The sequence below is a fragment of the Littorina saxatilis genome, linkage group LG9, assembly GCF_037325665.1.
Source record: "Littorina saxatilis isolate snail1 linkage group LG9, US_GU_Lsax_2.0, whole genome shotgun sequence".
Taxonomy (NCBI): Eukaryota; Metazoa; Mollusca; class Gastropoda; order Littorinimorpha; family Littorinidae; genus Littorina; species Littorina saxatilis.
This window is the reverse complement of record NC_090253.1, coordinates 41,774,731-41,797,449: the sequence shown is the minus strand read 5'-3', so window position 1 is coordinate 41,797,449 and position 22,719 is coordinate 41,774,731. Positions and strand designations below refer to the sequence as shown.

The following is a 22,719-nucleotide window of genomic DNA, read 5'->3' as shown; positions in this document are numbered from 1 at the left end:
AATATGGGCGTTACAGGACTCATGATGTTTTGGACTTGTGATTCGTATGCTAATTTTTTTCTTTGGGCGTAGAATGAAGGTTTGTGAGTGTGATCTTTACGTGATGTCATCTTTTTACAAGCCAAAAAACAAATTTGGGCTTGTTCCACATTCAGATAATGAAGTTGTATTAAATTGAATTGATTTGAAGTGAATTGAAGTGAATTGAATTGAATTGAATTGAAGTTGTATTGAATTGAATTGAATTGAATTAAATTGATTTAAATTGAATTGAATTGAATTGAATTGAATTGAATTGAATTACATTGCATTGAATTGAATTAACTTGGATTGAATTGGTTTGGATTAGATTGGATTGGATTGAATTAAATTCCATTGTTGAATTAAATTGAATTGGAATAGATTGGATTGGAATAATTTGAATTGAATTGAATTGATTTGAATTTAATTAAATTGAAGCGAACTGAACTGAACGAATTGGATTGAATTGAAGTGAAGTGAATTGAAGTGAAGTGAATTGAATTGGTGTATGGTTCTTCTTTACATCTACACCCAGTGCGATTGCAATGGCTTTCAAAATGCACTTGTTGACAGAAACTGACGCTTGCACATTGTATGCAATTTCTGTACATGCCTCTCAATCAAGTCTCAAAAATATCTTTACTTAAAAGAAAACCCACCTTAGCACAGCTCATGAAAGGGTCTTACAAAAATACATAGCAGCTTTTGGAAAGTTCCCGGATGATGTACAACCTATGTACAATCCTGTGGCCTCCGCTCGAGCGATCACTCAGCGTATGTCCAGAGGGTAACATTCTACAGATGTCTCATAGTCCAGTGAGGTTTAAGTCATCGGTCTGTCAGACAGCAGACAACACCTTCGTGTGTTAGTGTTCGTTGTCAGTCAGTGTCATCTGTCGTAATGGTACATGCAAATATATTGACTTATCTCTGGTCGACCATTTGTCATTTGTGTTATTGTCATGCTCAGTGACCGTGAAGGTGAAGGGCAAAAGCCGCGAGGGAGAGGAGTGGGCATCGCCCCCATAAAGCTTTCCAGAGGGTAGCTGAGAACTCTTAACATCGAAAATTGTTATGACACTACCTTTACCTCTTTTTTACACCACGGGTCACGTGTAGCTTTTTGGGATAATAATAATAATAATAATAATAAATGAGCATTTATATAGCGCAACATCATAACTTTACAATTATGCTCTTTGCGCTTGACACATTTAACATTAAAACACAGTTATACAAGCATTTACATCTACATACATAGTCAACAACGCTTAATTAAAAGCATACACCATCAAACATACATTACAAAAAATTCTTCCACTAACTAAGTAATAAAAACATGAATAAAATAGGTAGTGAAAACAAGGAAATACCAGCTGAATAACCTTGATCAAACAGAACATGTTATCAACAATTCTGAAAACAGCCCTTGATGTTTATATACATTATCACATTATCACTAAAACAACAAATACACTACAAGTAGGCTACTGATGAACTGAGAAAAACAAAATCAGGGGTTGTATTTCTTGAAGAGGTGTGTTTTAAGTGCTCGTTTGAATGCTTGGGGTGACCGAGAGTGGCGGATGTGAAAGGGGAGAGGGGAAAGGAAACAGAAACAAGTCGCGTAAGGCGAAAATACAATATTTAGTCAAGTAGCTGTCGAACTCACAGAATGAAACTGAACGCAATGCCATTTTTCAGCAAGACCGTATACTCGTGGCATCGTCAGTCCACCGCTCGTGGCAAAGGCAGTGAAATTGACAAGAAGAGCGGGGTAGTAGTTGCGCTAGGAAGGATAGTACGCTTTTCTGTACCTCTCTTCGTTTTAACTTTCTGAGCGTGTTTTTAATCCAAACATATCATATCTATATGTTTTTGGAATCAGGAAACGACAAGAAATAAGATGAAAGTGTTTTTAAATTGATTTCAAAAATTTAATTTTGATTATAATGTTTATATTTTTAATTTTCAGAGCTTGTGTGTAATCCAAATATAACATATTTATATGTTTTTGGAATCAGAAAATGATAAAAAATAAGATGAACGTAAATTTGGATCGTTTTATATAAAAAAGTTTTTTTTTTACAGTTTCCAGATTTTTAATGACCAAAGTCATTAATTAATTTTTAAGCCACCAAGCTGAAATGCAATACCAAAGTCCGGCCTTTGTCGAAGATTGCTTGGCCAAAATTTCAATCAATTTAATTGAAAAATGAGGGTGTGACAGTGCCGCCTCAACTTTTACAAAAAGCCGGATATGACGTCATCAAAGGTATTTATCGAAAAAAAATTAAACAAAATATCCGGGGATATCATTCCCAGGAACTCTCATGTCAAATTTCATAAAGATCGGTCCAGTAGTTTGGTCTGAATCGCTCTACACAAAACACACACGCACAGACAGACAGACAGACACACACACACACACACACACACTCACACACACACACACACACACACACACACACATATATACACACACACACACACACACACACGCACACACACACACACACACACAGACACACATACACCACGACCCTCGTCTCGATTCCCCCTCTATGTTAAAACATTTAGTCAAAACTTGACTAAACGTAAAAACAAGTCGCGTAAGGCGAAATTACTACATTTAGTCAAGCTGTGGAACTCACAGAATGAAACTGAACGCACTGCATTTTTTCACAATGACCGTAGTCCGCCGCTAGTGCAAAAGGCAGTGAAAGTGACGAGCCTGTTTAGCGCTGTAGCGGTTGCGCTGTGCTGCATAGCACGCTTTACTGTACCTCTCTTCGTTTTAACTTTCTGAGCGTGTTTTTAATCCAAACATATCATATCTATATGTTTTTGGAATCAGGAACCGACAAGGAATAAGATAAAATTGTTTTTAAAACGATTTCGGAAATTTAATTTTAATCATAATTTTTATATTTTTAATTTTCAGAGCTTGTTTTTAATCCGAATATAACATATTTATATGTTTTTGGAATCAGGAAATGATGTAAAATAAGATTAACGTAAATGTGGACCGTTTTATACATAAAAAAAATGTATTACAATTTTCAGATTTTTAATGACCTAATTAATTTTTAAGCCACCAAGCTTAAATGCAATACCAAAGTCCGGCCTTTGTCGAAGATTGCTTTACAAAAATTTCAATCAATTTGATTGAAAAATGAGGGTGTGACAGTGCCGCCTCAACTTTTACAAAAAGCCGGATATGACGTCATCAAAAGTATTTATCAACAAAAGGAAAAAATTGTCCGGGGATATCATTCCCAGGAACTCTCACGTCAAATTTCATACAGATCGGTCCAGTAGTTTGGCCTGAATCGCTCTACACACACACACGCACAGACAGACAGACAGACAGACACACACACACACACACACACACACACACACACACACACACGCACGCACGCACACACACACACACACACACACACACACATACACACACACACACACACACCACAACCCTCGTCTCGATTCCCCGTCTATGTTTAAACATTAGTCAAATCTTGACTAAAATTGGAAAATAGAAGAAATATATGCCAAACTGACTTCAAATGTATGACTTGTTTTTACATGTCCTAGCAAAGACTTGAACTATAGCTAAGGCTATAGTTGACCAATGAGCACATGAAGTACAATCAATATAGGTCTCTCCCCTAAGTCACGTTTCACAAATTAGACATGGACATTATTGATTAGATGAATACCAGCTTCGCCGGGTACGGCTGCGCCGGGAAGAAGTCGAGCCGAATACCCGGCTGCGCCAGGGACCCGGCTATGCCGGGTGTATGCCAGCTTTGCCGGCGCACCGCACGGAGGAAGGGAGATAAACGCGGCTGAAAACACTGGAGAAGATAAGGAAGAGTTACTGGGAATGGATCCAGAGAAAAAATGTGTGACTATATGTATTTGTGTTTGGGTTTTTTTTTTTTTTTTCGTTGTTGTTTGTTATGCTTTTGTGCTTTTGTTTTTTTGTTTGTTTGTTTGACTGTTATTGTTTTTTGTCTGTCTGTCGGTCTGCCTATTTATGACTTTGTGCATATATTCGTTTGTCAGAAAGCATCACGGAGTTATATGCTTAGAGACTTACAAAGAGGAATTAACATGGGAGACAAACAACCCAAGAAACAGATATCACCCAAAGGGAGACAGATACAAAAACAATTCAAGAAGAGAGAGAGAGAGAGAGAGAGAGAGAGAGAGAGAGAGAGAGAGAGAGAGAGAGAGAGAGAGAGAGAGAGAGAGAGAGAGAGAGAGAAGAGGAGAGAGAGAGAGAGGGAGAAGAGAGAGAGAGAAAGAGGAGAGAGAGAGAAAGAGAGAAAGAAAGAGAGAGGAAGAGGGAGAGAGAGAGAGAGAGAGAAAGAGAGAGAGAGAGAGGGAAGAGAGAAAGAGGGAGAGAGAGAGAGAGGGGGAGAGAGAGAGAGAGAGAGACGGAGACACAGAGAGAGAAATTAAGACAGAGAGGTAGAGATACATAGAGAGAGAGAGACGGAGAGAGGGAGAGGCAGACAGGCAAATTAAGAAACAAACCAACGAGCATACAAACAAGTTAGGAATGACACACACGCAGTCTTGTATTACACCCACCCAAATCGTGCACATCTCATCACACGCCAGCCGACCAACACAACCGAACAACAGTCATAGACATAACATGATGATAATGTATATCACTTCAGTTTTATTATCGCAAACTGCTGCGGACAATGATTCAATGGCCAGATGACACGATGGGAACCGATGATGAACTAATAATTGTCAATGAGCCTTACAATGAGACCCCAACAACCAGACAGTCTTCCAGGACAGACGGATAGAATCAATGTTCTTGTATCGACCTGGACCATTCGATGTAAACACCCTTCTTGTATTTTCTAGGACAATTCGATGTTATCAATGTTCTTGTGTACATTTCAGGACCATTCGATGTAAACACCATTCTTGTATCTTCTGGAACAATTCGATGTTATTACTGTTCTTGTAAATTTCAGGATAAATCTATGTAAGCACTGTTGTTGTATCTTCCAGAAGAATTCGAGGTTATTGCTGTTCACGTCAAAGAACAATTTGATTTAAGCACTGTTTTGTTCTATTTTACAGAACAATTCGATGTTATCGCTGTTCTTGTATATTTCAGGAAAATTCGATATAAGCACTGTTATGTCCAAGTATAATTTTCTCATCTTTTTGCGAGTGACATTGTCTTTGAAGATTTTTTTTCAGCCTGGCAATGACAGGATCTTTTCAGGTCGTGACTAGTGATAATGCCGATATATATTGTTTCCGGTCACGTGGTTGTCTTTGATGCGCACGCATCTTCTTTGCCATGGCTTCCGGTGCCTTTGGAAGATTCATGATCTGGTTGAACGAAGTCTGTAAGAAAGGAAAAAAACTGCATGGTCACCATTGCAATACATGAATATATTTTTCTGCAAAGATCGACACATTCACGCCGTAGTAGTTATTCGCTGTGCTGAATCGGGTACTAACACAAGAGTAGATTCTATCACTTAATTTTGCGTAACTTGTGAACCATTCCCACACACAGAGACAATTTCTTTTCAAAGACATAAGCCGAAAGCTTCAAATTTTGAAATGATAGAGAACCCATTTCTAAACTTCACATTGTAATTAATATCAAATCATGTTGAGGTGTCGTATACAGTAGGAACCTGTAAAGCATGAAAAGATGCGGGTAAGTGTGGGCCAAATGTTAGAATTTTGTGAACAAAAGATTGTGTAGATAGACAAACAGGCAGAAAGGTAAATAAACATACAGACAGATAGACAAACAGATACAACAACAAAAGAGAACCAGGCTTAGACATACAGACGGACATATAGAAAGGCAGACAGACGGACATACAGACAGACAGACAGACAGACAGACAGACAGACAGAAAGGCAGACAGGCGGACAGAGAAGCAAGCTGACGGTTAGAGAGAGAGACAGTCACAGACATACAGAGAGACAGACAGAGACAGAAAGACAGAGAGACAGAAAGACAGACAGACAGAAAGGCAAACAGACAGACAGACAGACAGACAGACAGAGTAATTCTGAAATAATGGGACTCACCTCAAAAACAGGTTGAGACATTTTCGAGGAGAATTAGAATTGTCCAGGTCCTACACCACCTGAAAGTACGTGCATTTTTCATGAATTTCGAAACATGTAGATTGCTAACGGTCTTAAAAAATAAACGCACTAAAATGTGTTATATGATCCATTTCATTATAGACCATATAATTTAATTGGAACATCATTTGCTAATAAGAACATTTGCTTAAATCTAGAAAGAAATAAAAAGAATGAAAGCTTTGCTTTGCCGATAATTGAGTGTTCAAACCATTGAGGTTTGTTTTTTGTTCTTTATCTGCACATAAAGTCGAGCCGTGTCCATTCCGGCTCGGATTTGAACCAGTGATCCGCAGCTTACAAGTCAAGTGCTGTGATTACAACTGAGCTACCGGGTCCTGACAGCATCATCGTCTTGGCTCCGCACTGCGTGTTCGGACGTTAAACAAGCAACTTCTATAATCCCGAACCCAGCCCAGAACCTCGGCTATACTCGGATTTCTTTCACTTACCCCCATTGCCGACAATGATTGCAGAGTCGGAAATGTCACTGCCATATCCAAATCCACCGTTCAGTTGACCACCTTGACCTGGCACAAAGGGACCAAAAACATTTCAAGCTCGTGAGATCAAAGGGACTTAAAAGCGCTCTTAATGCGTATGACATATGCAACAAGAGTAAGTGAGAATTATTCGGAACCAATCTCCTGGCACCTCAAAGAGTAACGATTATTGAAATGAACAAGCGACTTTCTTCTTCAAGATGGTTTTTCTCTCAGATGCCAATAGAGCCCAACCGTCGCGATATAACCTTCGTGGTTGAAAACGACGTTAAACACCAAATAAAGAAAGAAAGAATAGAGCCCAACCCCGAACTATGCCTTGCCTCCCCTTATACCCTTTGCTGACAAGGACTGTAGGGTCAGAAACGTCACCAGTGTTACATGGGTTGTTCTCCAGAGCTGTGTACCAGGGGAAACCATGTTACGACGTTGACATCTCTTTTCTTAACTCAGGGGCGGACGAGGGGGGGGGGGGGTTCTGGGGTTTCCGGAACCCCCCTACCCCCCCCCCCCCAGCCAAAAAATAAAATAAAAATTTATGGGTTATTTTGGTATTAATCAGTGACAAAATCTGCTGCCTGAAACTGGTAATGATCATCCTCAGAATGCACCAGATTGCACCATTTTGCATCCTTTTTGTCAAAATTTTTCGGGGGGGGGCAAAATTTTCCCGGACCCCCCCCCTAGCAAGCTAGGCGCTTCGCGCCGTCGGCTTGGCGCTTCGCGCCTTCACACCCATATCTTCACAATATACTTTTGGAAACCCCCCCCCCCCATAAAATGAACTGATCCGCCCCTGTAACTGATACATTTTAACCATTATGGGGCGGGGATATAGCTCAGTTGGTTGCGCGCTGGATTTGTATTCAGTTGGCCGCTGTCAGCGTGAGTTCGATCCCAGGTTCGGCGGAAATTTATTTCACAGAGTCAACTTTGTGTGCAGACTCTCTTCGGTGTCCGAACCTCCCCCCGTGTACACTACATTGGGTGTGCACGTTAAAGATCCCACGATTGACAAAAGGGTCTTTCCTGGCAAAATTGCTTAGGCACAGTTAATAATTGTCTACCTATACCCGTGTGACTTGGAATAATAGGCCGTGAAAGGTAAATATGCGCCGAAATGGCTGCAATCTACTGGCCGTATAAAATTTCATCTCACACGGCATCACTGCAGAGCGCCTAGAACTGTACCCACGGAATATGCGCGATATAAGACTCATTGATTGATTGATTGATTGATCACACATTGATTGCAATGATAAATACTGGTTCCATATTTATCTTTGGCCTGCAGAGACAGAATTAGAAATACTTACACAATGTGTTTGTCTACGTTCTGTTAATTACAAGGGTTTCAAAGTACGTCAACTTCGTAACATGGAAACAAACATTTGTGATGTGGATTTGAACACTAACATTTGAGACAAAATGGATATGTACTATGTTTTTGTTGTATGTCTGTATCATTAACTTACTCGACTATTACCGAAAAAAAGGGTAAAAAGAATGCATTCTAGTTGCCATTTAACATACGTTATATTGATTTAAAGGACTTAAAATGAATGTTACAAAATGACACACAGCTTTGGAGAGTAACCCATATCCCAATCCAGCGGTCAGTTGACCGGTGTCCCGACATCATCATCGTCTTGATTCTGTACTGAGTGTTTAGCCGTTCTACCAGCAACCTCTATAACCCCGAACCCAGCCCAGAACCTCGGCTTTAGTCGGCTTTCCTCGACTTACCTCCATTATTGAGAAGGATTGTAGAGTCGGAAATGTCACCGGCATATCCCAATCCACTGCTTAGTTGACCACCTTGACCTGGCACAAATGGACCAAAAACATTTCAAGCTCGTGAGATCAAAAGGACTAAAAAGCGCTCTAAATACATATGACACGTGCAAGGGAGAGTTATTCGGAACCAATCTCCCGGCACCCGAAAGAAAAACAAACATTGAGATGGACACGCGACTTGCTTCTTCAAGATGAAATAACGAAAGTCACTTGTTCGTGTCAATGCTGCTATTCATTGCTATGTGTGTGATTGCACTTGAAATAATGTTATGTTGTTGTATTTTTCCAATGATTGCACAGCGCTTTGAGCAGGGTTAAAACCTGGATACACGCGCTTTGTAAATATTATGCATTATTATTATTATTATTATTATTATTATTATTATTATTATTATTATTATTATTATTATTATTATTATTATTATTCTCTCAGGGGCCAAAAGAGCCCAGCTCCGAGCTATGCTTTTCCTCCACTTATACCTATTGCCGACACAGACTGTACAGTCAGAAAAATCCCCTTTGTTATATCCTTAACTAGTGCTCAGATGACCGGTGGCCCCGCAGCATTACCGTCATGATTCCGCAATGAGGTTTTGGCCGTTCTACCAGCAACCTCTATAATCCCAAACCCAGCCCCAGTCTCGTCTTTCCTTAAGGTTAAGGATAAGGATAGGATTCATATAGTCCTGTGAGGTGACCCTCATGGAAACTCGGGCTGCTTTCTCACTGGGGAAAGCGAACTGCCATACAGTATACGGCGCAACCTATGTTTTTGGTTTTTTCCCAGCATGCTTGTATTCATGTTTCCAAGCCCTGAGACTTTCGCTGTGGACTTGGGTTTTTAGCCGTTCTACCAGCAACCTCTATAATCCCGAACCCAGCCCAGAACCTCGGCTTTAGTCGGCTTTTCTTCACTTACCTCCATTATTGAGAACGATCGTGGAGTCAGAAATGCCACTGCCAAATCCCAATCCACTGCTCAGTTGACCAACTTGACCTAGCACAAATGGACCAAAAACATTTAAAGCTCGTGAGATCAAACAAGACTAAAAAGCGCTCTAAATGCATATGACACGTGCAAGTGAGAGTAATTCGGATCTCCCGGCACCACAACATTGAGATGGACACGGGACTTTCTTCTTCAAGGTGAAATAACGAAAGTCACGTGTTCGTGTCAATGCTGCTATTCATTGCTATGTGTGTGATTGCACTTGAAATAATGTTATGTTGTTGTATTTTTCCAACGATTGTACAGCGCTTTGAGCAGGGTTAAAACCCTGGATACACGCGCTTTATAGATATTATGCATTGTTAATATTTTTATAATTCTCTCAGGTGCCAATAGCGCCAAACTTTGAACTATGCCTTTCCTCCACTTGTACCTATTGCCGACACGGACTGTAAAGTTAGAAAAGTCACCACCATTGTTATCCTAAACTAGCGCTCAGTTGACCGGTGGCCTCGCAGCATTACCGTCATGATTCCGCACCGAGTTTTTAGCCGTTCTACCAGTAACCTCTATAACCCCGAACCCAGCCCAGAACATCAGCTATACTCGGCTTTCCTTAACTTACCCCCATTGCCGACAAGGATCGAAGAGTCGGAAATGTCACCGCCATATCCAAAGCCACCGTTCAGTTGACCACCTTGACCTGGCACAAATGGACCAAAAACATTTAAAGCTCGTGAGATCAAACCAGACTAAAAAGCGCTCTAAATGCATATGACACGAGCAAGTGAGAGTTATTCGGAATCAATCTCCCGGCACCCGAAAGAAAAACAAACATTGAGATGGACACGCGACTTGCTTCTTCAAGATGAAATAACGAAAGTCACTTGTTCGTGTCAATGCTGCTATTCGTTGATATGCGTTGGATTGCACTTGAAATAATTTTAATTTTGTTGTATTTTTCCAACGATTGTACAGCGCTTTGAGCAGGGTTAAACCCTGGATACATGCGCTTTATGAATATTATGCATTAGGGCCTATTATTCTTTGTATAATTCTCTCAGGTGCCAATAGCGCCAAACTTCGAACTATGCCTTTCCTCCACTTATACCTATTGCCGACACGGACTGTACAGTCAGAAAAATCCCCTTTGTTATTTCCTTAACTAGTGCTCAGTTGACCGGTGGCCCCGCAGCATTACCGTCATGATTCCGCAAAGAGGTTTTGGCCGTTCTACCCGCAACCTCTATAATCCCAAACCCAGCCCCAGTCTCGTCTTTCCTTAAGGTTAAGGATACGGATAGGATTCATATAGTCCTGTGAGGTTACCCTCATGGAAATTCGGGCTGCTTTCTCCCTGGGGAAAGCGAGCTGCCAAACAGTATACGGCGCTACCTATGTTTTTGGGGTTTTTTCCTTCATGCTTGTATTCATGTTTTCAAGCCCTGAGACTTTCGCTGTGGACTTGGGTTTTCAGCCGTTCTACCAGCAACCTCTATAACCCCGAACCCAGCTCAGAACCTCGGCTTTAGTCGGCTTTCCTCCACTTACCTCCATTATTAAGAGGACCAAAAACATTTAAAGCTCGTGAGATCAAACAAGACTAAAAAGCGCTCTAAATACATGACACGTGCAAGTGAGAGTTATTCGGAATCAATCTCCCGGCACCCGAAAGAAAAACAAACATTGAGATGGACACGCGACTTGCTTCTTCAAGATGAAATAACGAAAGTCACGTGTTCGTGTCAATGCTGCTATTCATTGATATGTGTGGGATTGCACTTGAAATAATGTTATGTTGTTGTATTTTTGCAACGATTGTACAGCGCTTTGAGCAGGGTTAAACCCTGGATACACGCGCTTTATAGATATTATGCATTGTTATTATTTGTATAATTCTCTCAGGTGCCAATAGCGCCAAACTTCGAACTATGCCTTTCCTCCACTTGTACCTATTGCCGTATACACGGATTGTACAGTCAGAAAAGTCACCATTGTTATATCCTAAACTAGCGCTCAGTTGACCGGTGGCCCGCATCATTATCGTCATGATTCCGCACCGAGTTTATAGCCGTTCTACCAGCAACCTCTATTACCCCGAACCCAGCCCAGAACATCAGCTATGCTCGGCTTTTCTGCACTTACCCCCATTGCCGACAAGGATCGAAGAGTCGGAAATGTCACCGCCATATCCAAATCCACCGTTCAGTTGACCACCTTGACCTGGCACAAATGGACCAAAAACATTTCAAGCTCGTGAGATCAAAAGGACTAAAAAGCGCTCTAAATACATATGACACGTGCAAGGGAGAGTTATTCGGAACCAATCTCCCGGCACCCGAAAGAAAAACAAACATTGAGATGGACACGCGACTTTCTTCTTCAAGATGAAATAACGAAAGTCACTTGTTTGTGTCAATGCTGTTATTCATTGCTATGTGTGTGATTGCACTTGAAATAATGTTATGTTGTTGTATTTTTCCAATGATTGTACAGCGCTTTGAGCAGGGTTAAACCCTGGATACACGCGCTTTAAAAATATTATGCATTGTTATTATTTGTATAATTCTCTCAGGTGCCAATAGCGCCAAACTTCGAACTATGCCTTTCCTCCACTTGTACCTATTGCCGTATACACGGATTGTACAGTCAGAAAAATCCCCTTTGTTATTTCCTTAACTAGTGCTCAGTTGACCGGTGGCCCCGCAGCATTACCGTCATGATTCCGCAATGAGGTTTTGGCCGTTCTACCAGCAACCTCTAAAACCCCAAACCCAGCCCCAGCCTCGTCTTTCCTTAAGGTTAAGGATACGGATATGATTCATATAGTCCTGTGAGGTTAACCCTCATGGAAATTCGGGTTGCTTTCTCCCTGGGGAAAGCGAGCTGCCATACAGTATACGCGCGCTACCCATGTTTGGTTTTTTTCCCTGCATGAGTGTATTCATGTTTCCAAGCCCTGAGATTTTCGCTGTGGACTTGGGTATTTTATCGTGCGTATGCGTGCACACGGGGGGTGGGGGGTTCAGACGCCGAGGAGAGTCTGCACAAAGTTGACTCTGGGAAATAAATCCCTCGCCGAACGTGGGGATCGAACCAACGTCGATAGCGACAGCTTGGTTTGAAGCCAGCGCCGCCTCCGACTGAGCTATTTCCCGGCCTTCACTTACCACCATTGTGGACAATGATTGAAGAGTCCAAAATGTCACGGGGACCTACGACTCCCAGCTGGTTGACTGAGTTGAGGTCGTTAGTCTGCAACAGTCACATATGTGCAATGGTTGTATTGCAAGAGAACATTACACTATACAAAAAAATACAAAAAACAAAAAGTTACTTTTAATAGTCCGTCGTTCGCAAGTAACTGTTATCGGGTGGGGGTTTTGCCCGTGGAAGAGTTGTAGTTTCTGAAAAGTGACACCAACCAACTATGTATATATCTTTTTTGAAATATGACACCAGCAACCACTCACCAAAGCGTTTACACCAAAGTCGTTGCCGCCGAAGGTGTTCAAATCATTTCCGAAACCCAAATCGAAACCTCCATCGAAACCTCCTCCAACGGGGAAGTTGGCTCCTCCAAAACCATTATCGTAACCTCCTCCAATGTCTAGTCCCGAGCTGGGGAATCCAGCGTTTACCCCGAATCCTCCTGCGGCATCGGTGAGAGTGAAGGGGCGAGTGAGGGGCTTGAGGCGAGCTGGCTGTTTGTTGTAAACCCCGTGGTGAAGAACTGGTACTGGTACTGGCACTGGCACGATTTTAGGGCCTAGCCCTGTCAGGACAGATTACATTTTTTTCATACAGAAACATTTGAAATCAAAGAGTCTCAAACAAATAAAGATCTGTGAAACAAAGGGGGACTAAGTACTCTAAATGCATTCGACACGTGCAACAGACAAATGCCAAAAATATCTCTGTCGGATTTGTGTGGGTTTCAAAAGAGTGAATACCCTTGATTTTTACTCGGACAAACATTGGAGAGGACTGTTCAAACAAGGCATCATCCTACACACTATTCCAGTATTACATATTGAGACTACCAAATAAATATTAGCTTGACAAAACAGAAGGGTGAATCCTAGATCAGCACATAGAATATTGAATATTACATTAAAAAAGACTATTGTAAATACTGTATCAAGATACTATATTAACTCAGACTGCAATACAGAAAGGATAAAGACAAGAGCGTACAACAAACAGTGCAATACTGCCTCACAGAATAGATAAAGACAAGAGCGTACAACAAACTGTGCAATACTGCCTCACAGAATAGATAAAGACAAGAGCGTACAACAAACTGTGCAATACTGCCTCACAGAATAGATAAAGACAAGAGCGTACAACAAACTGTGCAATACTGCCTCACAGAATAGATAAAGACAAGAGCGTACAACAAACTGTGCAATACTGCCTCACAGAATAGATAAAGACAAGAGCGTACAACAAACTGTGCAATACTGCCTCACAGAATAGATAAAGACAAGAGCGTACAACAAACTGTGCAATACTGCCTCACAGAATAGATAAAGACAAGAGCGTACGACAAACTGTGCAATACTGCTTCATAGAATAGATAAAGACAAGAACGTACAACAAACAGCACAATACTGTCTCACAGAATAGATAAAGACAAGAGCGTACAACAAACTGTGCAATACTGCTTCATAGAATAGATAAAGACAAGAGCGTACAACAAACAGCGCAACACTGCCTCAAAGAGAATAGATAAAGACTAGAAAGTACAACAAACAGCGCAACACTGCCTCAAAGAGAATAGATAAAGACTAGAACGTACAACAAACAGCGCAACTCGCCTCAAAGAGAATAGATAAAGACTAGAAAGTACAACAAACTGTGCAATACTGCCTCACAGAATAGATAAAGACAAGAGCGTACAACAAACAGTGCAACACTGCCTCACAGAATAGATAAAGACAAGAGAACGTACAACAAACAGCGCAACACTGCCTGAAAGAGAATAGATAAAGACTAGAAAGTACAACAAACAGTGCAATACTGCCTCACAGAATAGATAAATACAAGAACGTACAACAAACAGCGCAACACTGACTCACAGAATAGATAAAGACAAGAACGTACAACAAACAGCGCAACACTGCCTCAAAGAGAATAGATAAAGACTAGAAAGTACAACAATCATTGCAATACTGCCTCACAGAATAGATAAAGACTAGAAAGTGCAACAAACAGCGCAACACTGCCTCACAGAATAGATAAAGACTAGAAAGTGCAACAAACAGCGCAACACTGCCTCACAGAATAGATAAAGACTAGAAAGTGCAACAAACAGCGCAACACTGCCTCACAGAATAGATAAAGACAAGAACGTACAACAGGAAGATGCACTCAAGAAAAAGAGAAAACAAGTCGCGTAAGGCGAATATACAACATTTAGTCAAGCTCTGTCGAACTCACAGAATGAAACTGAACGCATTGCATTTTTTCCGCAAGATCGTACACTCATAGCATCGTCTGTCCACCGCTCGTGGCAAAGGCAGTGAAATTAACAATACAGAAAAGCGCGGTAGCGGTTGCGCTGAGGAGGATAGCCCGCTTTTCTATATCTCTATTCTTTTTAACTCTCTGAACGTGTTTTTAATCCAAACATATCATATCTATATGTTTTTGGAATCAGGAACGGACAAGGAATAAGATGAAATTGTTTTTAAATCGATTTCGGATATTTAATTTTAATCATAATTTTTATATTTTTAATTTTCCGAGCTTGTTTTTAATCCGAATGTAACATAATTATATGTTTTTGGAATTAGAAAATGATGAAGAATACAATAAACGTAATTTTGGATCGTTTTATAAAAAAAAAATTTAATTACAATTTTCAGATTTTTAATGACCAAAGTCATTAATTAAATTTTAAGCCTCCAAGCTGAAATGCAATACCAAAGTCCGGCCTTTGTCGAAGATTGCTTTGCCAAAATTTCAATCAATATTATTAAAAAATGAGGGTGTGACAGTGCCGCCTCAACTTTTACAAAATGCCGGATATGACGTCATCAAAGACATTTATCGAAAAAATGAACAAAAGTCTGGGGATATCATACCCAGAAACTCTCATGAAAATTTCAAACAGATCGGTCCAGTAGTTTAGTCTGAATCGATTTACACACACACACACACACACACACACACACACACACACACACACACACACACACACACACACACACACACACACACACACACACAGACACACACACATACACCACGACCCTCGTCTCGATTTCCACCTCTATGTTAAAATATTTAGTCAAAACTTGACTAAATGTAAAAAGAACAAGTCGCGTAAGGCGAAATTACTACATTTAGTCAAGCTGTGGAACTCACAGAATGAAACTGAACGCACTGCATTTTTTCACAATGACCGTAGTCCGCCGCTTGTGCATAACGGAGTGAAACTGACTAGCCTGTTCAGCGCGGTAGTGGTTTCGCTGTGCTGCATAGCACGCTTTTCTGTACCTCTCTTCGTTTTAACTTTCTGAGCGTGTTTTTAATCCAAACATATCATATCTATATGTTTTTGGAATCAGGAACCGACAAGGAATAAGATGAAATTGTTTTTAAATCGATTTCGGAAATTTAATTTTGATCATAATTTTTATATTTTTAATTTTCAGAGATTGTTTTTAATCCAAATATAACATATTTATATGTTTTTGGAATCAGGAAATGATGTAGAATAAGATGAACGTAAATTTGGATCGTTTTATATAAAAAAATTATTACAATTTTTAGACTTTTAATGACCAAAGTCATTAATTAGTTTTTAAGCCACCAAGCTGAAATGCAATACCGAAGTCCGGCCTTTGTCGAAGATTGCTTTACAAAAATTTCAATCAATTTGATTGAAAAATGAGGGTGTGACAGTGCCGCCTCAACTTTTACAAAAAGCCGGATATGACGTCATCAAAAGTATTTATCGAAAAAAAGAAAAACACATCCGGGGATATCATTCCCAGGAACTCTCATGTCAAATTTCATAAAGATCGGTCCAGTAGTTTAGTCTGAATCGCTCTACACACACACACGCACAGACAGACAGACAGACACACACACACACACACACACACACACACATACACACACACACACACACACACACACACACACACACATACACCACGACCCTCGTCTCGATTCCCCCTCGATGTTAAAATATTTAGTCAAAACTTGACTAAATGTAAAAACGAGAACGTACAACAAACAGTGAAACACTGCCTCACAGAATAGATAAAGAAAAGAGTGTGCTACTCACGTATTCTGGGACGAATGGGCAGAACAAAGGCACTAACATGCGTAGACACCAGCACGAAAGCCGCGAAGCTGCAGATATACACACGTCCTGCCATTTTGTCCTGCAAGTGCACGTCAATTTTTAGATCTTCGGAACACAAAACTTCAGAGCTACACAAATTTCAGAACATCAGGTTTTAGAATGGAGAGAGTCTTAAAATGGAGGTACAGGCTGAAAAAGTCGGGTCTTAATGGGGGGTGGGAGGGGGAGGGGTCGACTGTAGACGAATTTCGAGAATAACTCTGCCGAGATTTGTATTAAGAGTTGCGCCCCTCAAATATGAGACGATTATTTTGATCAATGATCATGTGGAGTCAAGCGATGTTGAGTGGCACGGTGGAAAATGAATTCCAATTGTACATTTCTTTTTAATTTCTCTCTGACTGCCTTCTCGTGTTTTCATGTTCAGTTAAACGCTTTTGCGAATATTATGTTGTTGAAGTTTCTTTGATTTTAAAATTCTCTTCAACGTGTACATATTCAATTTGAGACGAGTTTTTAGTCGTTATTTAGCCTTCACTTTGTTTCTAAAGAGTATCACTCTTTTTTTTCCGCCAGTAAACTCACACGTTCTCCTAAATTGGCCAACCTTTTCTTTTGTCAGCGTGTGTTTAACACCTGTAACGCTTGTATTTCTATGGTGTTCAGCTCACCTTTGTCAAAACACAGAAGTCAATTTCCTTCCATAGACTTTTTCTCTCTTTTTTTTGCCAAAAGAATCGTACTTCTCAATGCTGCCGAAATCTTTGACCTAGAATTATTTTTAAATTGAATGTAGGACAACAACCAACAGCTAAAAAAAAAAAAATTTTTTTTTAAACATCACTTTCCCAAACACATCACTGAAATTCTTTTTTTGTGCAGGTACAACTTACCTTGTTAGGAGGGAGGTAGTAGTGGTCCGCCTGGAAGTGAGAGGAAAAGGTGACAACTGCTCCTGCCGTCTGCTTCCCTTTATACTACGTTTCCCACCTGCAAGTCGGAGGGATGGGGCCAATCATGTGTCGCCCATCCTCATTTCTGACCCCCCCCCCCTCCTCCCCCTCCCGCTCAGCCCCAAGCCACCCCCCTCGTGTCCTATCTCCTCATTTCTTTCTTTCTTTCTTTCTTTTTTTTTGTTGGTGGGGGGGTGGGGGTGGTGAACGTGCGTGTGCGTGGGGGATTTACGTCCCATCAACATCACGCCCTCCACACCCTCCACACCCTCCACCTTCCACTCCCGCTCTCTTAAGTCCTACTTCTTGTCAATGGAATTGATGACTGTCTTAATTCTTGTTTTATGTTCGCGTTTTGTGAGGTAAGGGCCGTAACTCCCTGTCAGGGATGAGATCCCAGGACCCTTGGCCATCCGTCAGCTAGAATCGGATTACGGATGGAGATTGAGGGAAGATCTATGTCTCGTCTTTCTTGTAAATCGTGGGACCCCCTTTTGTAAGACCCTCCAATTTAAGACCCCTCTCTTTCAAGACCCCGTTTTCTCAGCCATTCTCTTCTTCTTCTTCTTCTTCTTCTTCTTCTTCTTCTTCTTCTTCTTCTTCTTCTTCTTCTTCTTCTTCTTCTTCTTCTTCTTCTTTTTCTTTTTCTTCTTCTTCTTCTTCTTCTTCTTCTTCTTCTTCTTCTTTTTCTGCGTTCGTATGCGGAAACTCCCAACCCCCCGCGGGTTAGGGGGAGTCCCATATTGGTTGGGACGAGAAAGAATTTACCCGGTGCTTTTGTGAACAAGAAACAATTAACAAGTGGCTCTATCCCATCTCCCCCCTTTCCCCTATCCCATCTCCCCCCTTTCCCCCGTCGCGATATAACCTTGAATGGTTGAAAACGACGTTAAACACCAAATAAAGAAAGAAAAAAAGGAAACTCCCACGTACACTTGTGTTTTTTGCACGAGTGGAATTTTACGTGTATGACCGTTTTTTACCCCGCCATTTAGGCAGCCATACGCCGTTTTCGGAGGAAGCATGCTGAGTATTTTTGTGTTTCTATAACCCACCGAACTCTGACATGGATCACAGGATCTTTTTCGTGCGCACTTGGTCTTGTGCTTGCGCGTGTACACACGGGGGTGTTCGGACACCGAGGAGAGTCTGCACACAAAGTTGACTCTGAGAAATAAATCTCTCGCCGAACGTGGGGACGAACTCACGCTGACAGCGGCCAACTGGATACAAATCCAGCGCGCTACCGACTGAGCTACATCCCCGCCCTAGCCATTCTGTTCATAACCTCTGTAAACGTATCCCCATTTTAAGACTCCCTGTTTTTAAGACACTGAATTTTTCAGATTTTTGGAGGTCTTAAAAGGATGGGTTCCACTGTATACGGTGGGACGGTGTGAAGAGGATTAGCGTGTGTGGGTTGGAAGATGGAAGAGGAGGGGTGGGGTTTGAAGGGTTGCGGGATAGCAGAGACAATGGGTAGGGTGGTGGTAGGAGTTCGCGGGGGGGGGGGGGGGGGAGAGAGAGAGAGAGAGAGAGGTAGGTTGGTTATCTCTAGCGTCTGACATCTTCTAAAATGTTTTGCTTACCTCCCTTCAATTGTGATGGCGACTCTTAAAACAAGTTTTTCGGTTGGTTTTTTTTGGCGTTTGTCTGATAACAATCTTTTTTCGTGCTCTTTTTTGTAAAGTCTACTTTTTCAATATTGCTTTTCTATATGTGACTTTGTATCTTGATTTGTTTTTAATCTATAGGACAGAGATTGGTAGTGGGGAGGACTGAATCAAGCACTTCATCATCGCTTCCCATGTCGTCTGTAACCTTCCATCCCTACATCCGACCGCCCGCATCCTCCCCCACCCCCACCCTCCCCCCTTCCCCCTACCCCCACCCCACACCCTGATCGCCTGCTCCTAGGTCTTGTCAATGACGAAAATGACAGTGGCGGTCATTCACGTAATTCATTGTTTATGGCACTATATTTAGAAGGAGAAGATTTACGTCCCACCAACACCATCCCCCTCCGCACCCTCCACCTTCCACCCCCCCCCCCCCCTCTCTCTCTCTCTCTCTCTCTCTTAGTCCAATTTCTTGTCAATGGAAATGATGAAAAGTGCTGGTCATTTACGTAATACACATGGTCCATGGCAATATTTTTAGGAGGAAGAGATTAATGTTGTTAAGCTCCCGGCCGTCATCACTTCCACACTTCCTGGGCTCTTTGTCTGTTTGTGCCAAGGTTCAGCCGAGCCTGCATGTAGTATTTTGCAATTAAGGATAGTCTTTATAGTATTGTTATCCACAAACTGTATTTTAGTGTGTGTGTGTGTGTGTGTGTGTGTGTGTGTGTGTGTGTGTGTGTGTGTGTGTGTGTGTGTGTGTGTGTGTGTGTCTGCACGCTGTTGCTTGAGTACATGGCCGTGAGCTCTGGTGAGAAGGGGCGATTAATAATTGTTCATTATTATTAATATTATTATTATTAATGACCCATCTATTTGATTGTTCGAGCCTTTGCGTCCTTCCGCTTCCTACTCTCGCACACACACGCTCACCATCCTCTCGCCCTGTCTTTCAGGAAAAATAAGCACTCACAAAGGCAAGGCAAGGCACATTAAGGCAAGGCAAAGGATTTATTCAAGAAACCCCATGTAAGTTGTGTGTGAATATTAATTTGTTTGTCTGTCCACTTAAAAGACCGTTGGGTCGAAATATCTGTGAATGTATTGTTTTGTCAATAACAAACGTTCCAACAAACTACCTTTTTACATTTAGTCAAGTTTTGACTAAATGTTTTAACATAGAGGGGGGAATCGAGACGAGGGTCGTGGTGTATGTGTGTCTGTCTGTCTGTCTGTCTGTCTGTCTGTCTGTCTGTCTGTCTGTGTGTGTGTGTAGAGCGATTCAGACTAAACTACTGGACCGATCTTTATGAAATTTGACATGAGAGTTCCTGGGTATGATATCCTCAGACGTTTTTTTCATTTTTTTGATAAATGTCTTTGATGACGTCATATCCGGCTTTTCGTGAAAGTTGAGGCGGCACTGTCACGCTCTCATTTTTCAACCAAATTGGTTGAAATTTTGGTCAAGTAATCTCCGACAAAGCCCGGACTTCGGTATTGCATTTCAGCTTGGTGGCTTAAAAATTAATTAATGACTTTGGTCATTAAAAATCTGAAAATTGTAAAAAAAAAAATTTTTTATAAAACGATCCAAATTTACGTTCATCTTATTCTCCATCATTTTCTGATTCCAAAACCATATAAATATGTTATATTTGGATTAAAAACAAGCTCTGAAAATTAAAAATATAAAAATTATGATCAAAATTAAATTTTCCAAATCAATTTAAAAACACATTCATCTTATTCCTTGTCGGTTCCTGATTCCAAAAACATATAGATATGATATGTTTGGATTGAAAACACGCTCAGAAAGTTAAAACGAAGAGAGGTACAGAAAAGCGTGCTATCCTTCTCAGCGCAACTACTACCCTGCTCTTCTTGTCAATTTCACTGCCTTTGCCATGAGCGGTGGACTGACGATGCTACGAGTATACGGTCTTGCTGCGTTGCATTGCGTTCAGTTTCATTCTGTGAGTTCGACAGCTACTTGACTAAATGTTGTATTTTCGCCTTACGCGACTTGTTTGTTTTTTTATTCCCATGGGGACCAATCAACCAAAAAGCAATTCTGCCGAACAGACAAAGCTACGACACACCCAAAGAGATACCAAATATAAACAAACGTGTGTGTGTGTGTGTGTGTGTGTGTGCGCGTGTGTGTATGTGTGCGTGCGTGCGTGCGTGCGTGTGTATGTGTGTGTGTTTGTATGCATGCGTGTGTGCGTGCGTTAGTGCATGCGTGCGTGCGTGCGTGTGTACGTGTGTTTTAAGATTTGGGGATTATCTCAAAAGTCTTTGACGTCCTGACTTGAGATCAACTGAATTTATGGACGGATCAAGATTTCGTGCATAGAATAGGAGTCTGATAATGACACTTGTTGTGATTGACAAGAGGAACACACAAGGGTTAGAAAAAGTTATCAAGAACAGTGTATATTTGTGGCGATTTCTGTGTGTCAGTGGTTTATTTTTTTGTTTACAAGACCAAGCTCATTACGAAAAGGCCTTGTTGGGGTAGTTAGCTAAAAGCGTGGTGCACGTGCCGTACGGTACACATATAAATGACTTGTCAATTCATTCATTCTTTCTTTCTTTTTGTCCTTCTTTTCCATCTTTCTTTCGTTATTTTCTTTATTTTTTATTTTTTACATTTAGTCAAGTTTTGACTAAATGTTTTAACGTAGAGGGGGGAATCGAGACGAGGGTCGTGGTGTATGTGTGTGTGTGTGTGTGTGTGTGTGTGTGTCTGTGTGTGTCTGTGTGTGTGTGTAGAGCGATTCAGACTAAACTACTGGGCCGATCTTTATTAAATTTGACATGAGAGTTCCTGGGTATGATATCCCCGGACGTTTTTTTCATTTTTTCGATAAATACCTTTGATGACGTCATATCCGGCTTTTTGTAAAAGTTGAAGCGGCACTGTCACACCCTCATTTTTCAATTAAATTGATTGAAATTTTTCAAAGCAATCTTCGACAAAGGCCGGGGTTTGGTATTGCATTTCAGCTTGGTGGCTTAAAAACTAATGAGTGAGTTTGGTCATTAAAAATCGGAAACTTGTAATTAAAATTATTTTTTTATTAAACGATCCAAAAACAATTTCATCTTATTCTTCGTCATTTTCTGATTCCAATAACATATACATATGTTATATTTGGATTAAAAACAAGCTCTGAAAATTAAAAATATAAAAATTATGATCAAAATTAAATTTCCGAAATCGATTTAAAAACTATTTCATCTTATTCCTTGTCGGTTCCTGATTCCAAAAACATATAGATATGATATGTTTGGATTAAAAACACGCTCCGAAAGTTAAAACGAACAGAGGTATGTACAGTAAAGCGTACTATGAAGCACAGCGCAACCGCTGCCGCGCCAAACAGGCTCGTCA

General features: G+C 40.9%; 1 protein-coding gene across 1 annotated transcript; it reads right to left on the bottom strand.

Annotated features, from left to right (window-relative positions):
• Positions 1-4,689: 4,689 nt before the first annotated feature.
• Positions 4,690-17,704, bottom strand: LOC138977421 (ubiquitin-binding protein Rv1468c-like). Its single transcript, XM_070350304.1, has 11 exons — positions 17,641-17,704; positions 16,727-16,826; positions 12,900-13,201; positions 12,597-12,681; positions 11,572-11,649; positions 10,052-10,129; positions 9,397-9,474; positions 8,427-8,504; positions 6,630-6,707; positions 6,118-6,176; positions 4,690-5,412 (listed from the first exon to the last, which is right to left on the bottom strand). The coding sequence occupies exons 2-10, from the start codon at positions 16,818-16,820 to the stop codon at positions 6,151-6,153; spliced, it is 897 nt and encodes a 298-aa protein (XP_070206405.1). The 5' UTR covers positions 16,821-16,826; positions 17,641-17,704; the 3' UTR covers positions 4,690-5,412; positions 6,118-6,150.
• Positions 17,705-22,719: the final 5,015 nt, after the last annotated feature.

Excerpts from the sequence above, each read along its gene's own strand:
- LOC138977421 (XM_070350304.1), bottom strand. The coding sequence starts at position 16,820 with ATGGCAGGACGTGTGTATATCTGCAGCTTCGCGGCTTTCGTGCTGGTG. Across the intron at positions 13,202-16,726 it reads GCCCATTCGTCCCAGAATAC|GGCTAGGCCCTAAAATCGTG; the intron begins GTGAGTAGCACA and ends CTGTCCTGACAG. Across the intron at positions 8,505-9,396 it reads GATCGTTCTCAATAATGGAG|GTCAAGGTGGTCAACTAAGC; the intron begins GTAAGTGAAGAA and ends CATTTGTGCCAG.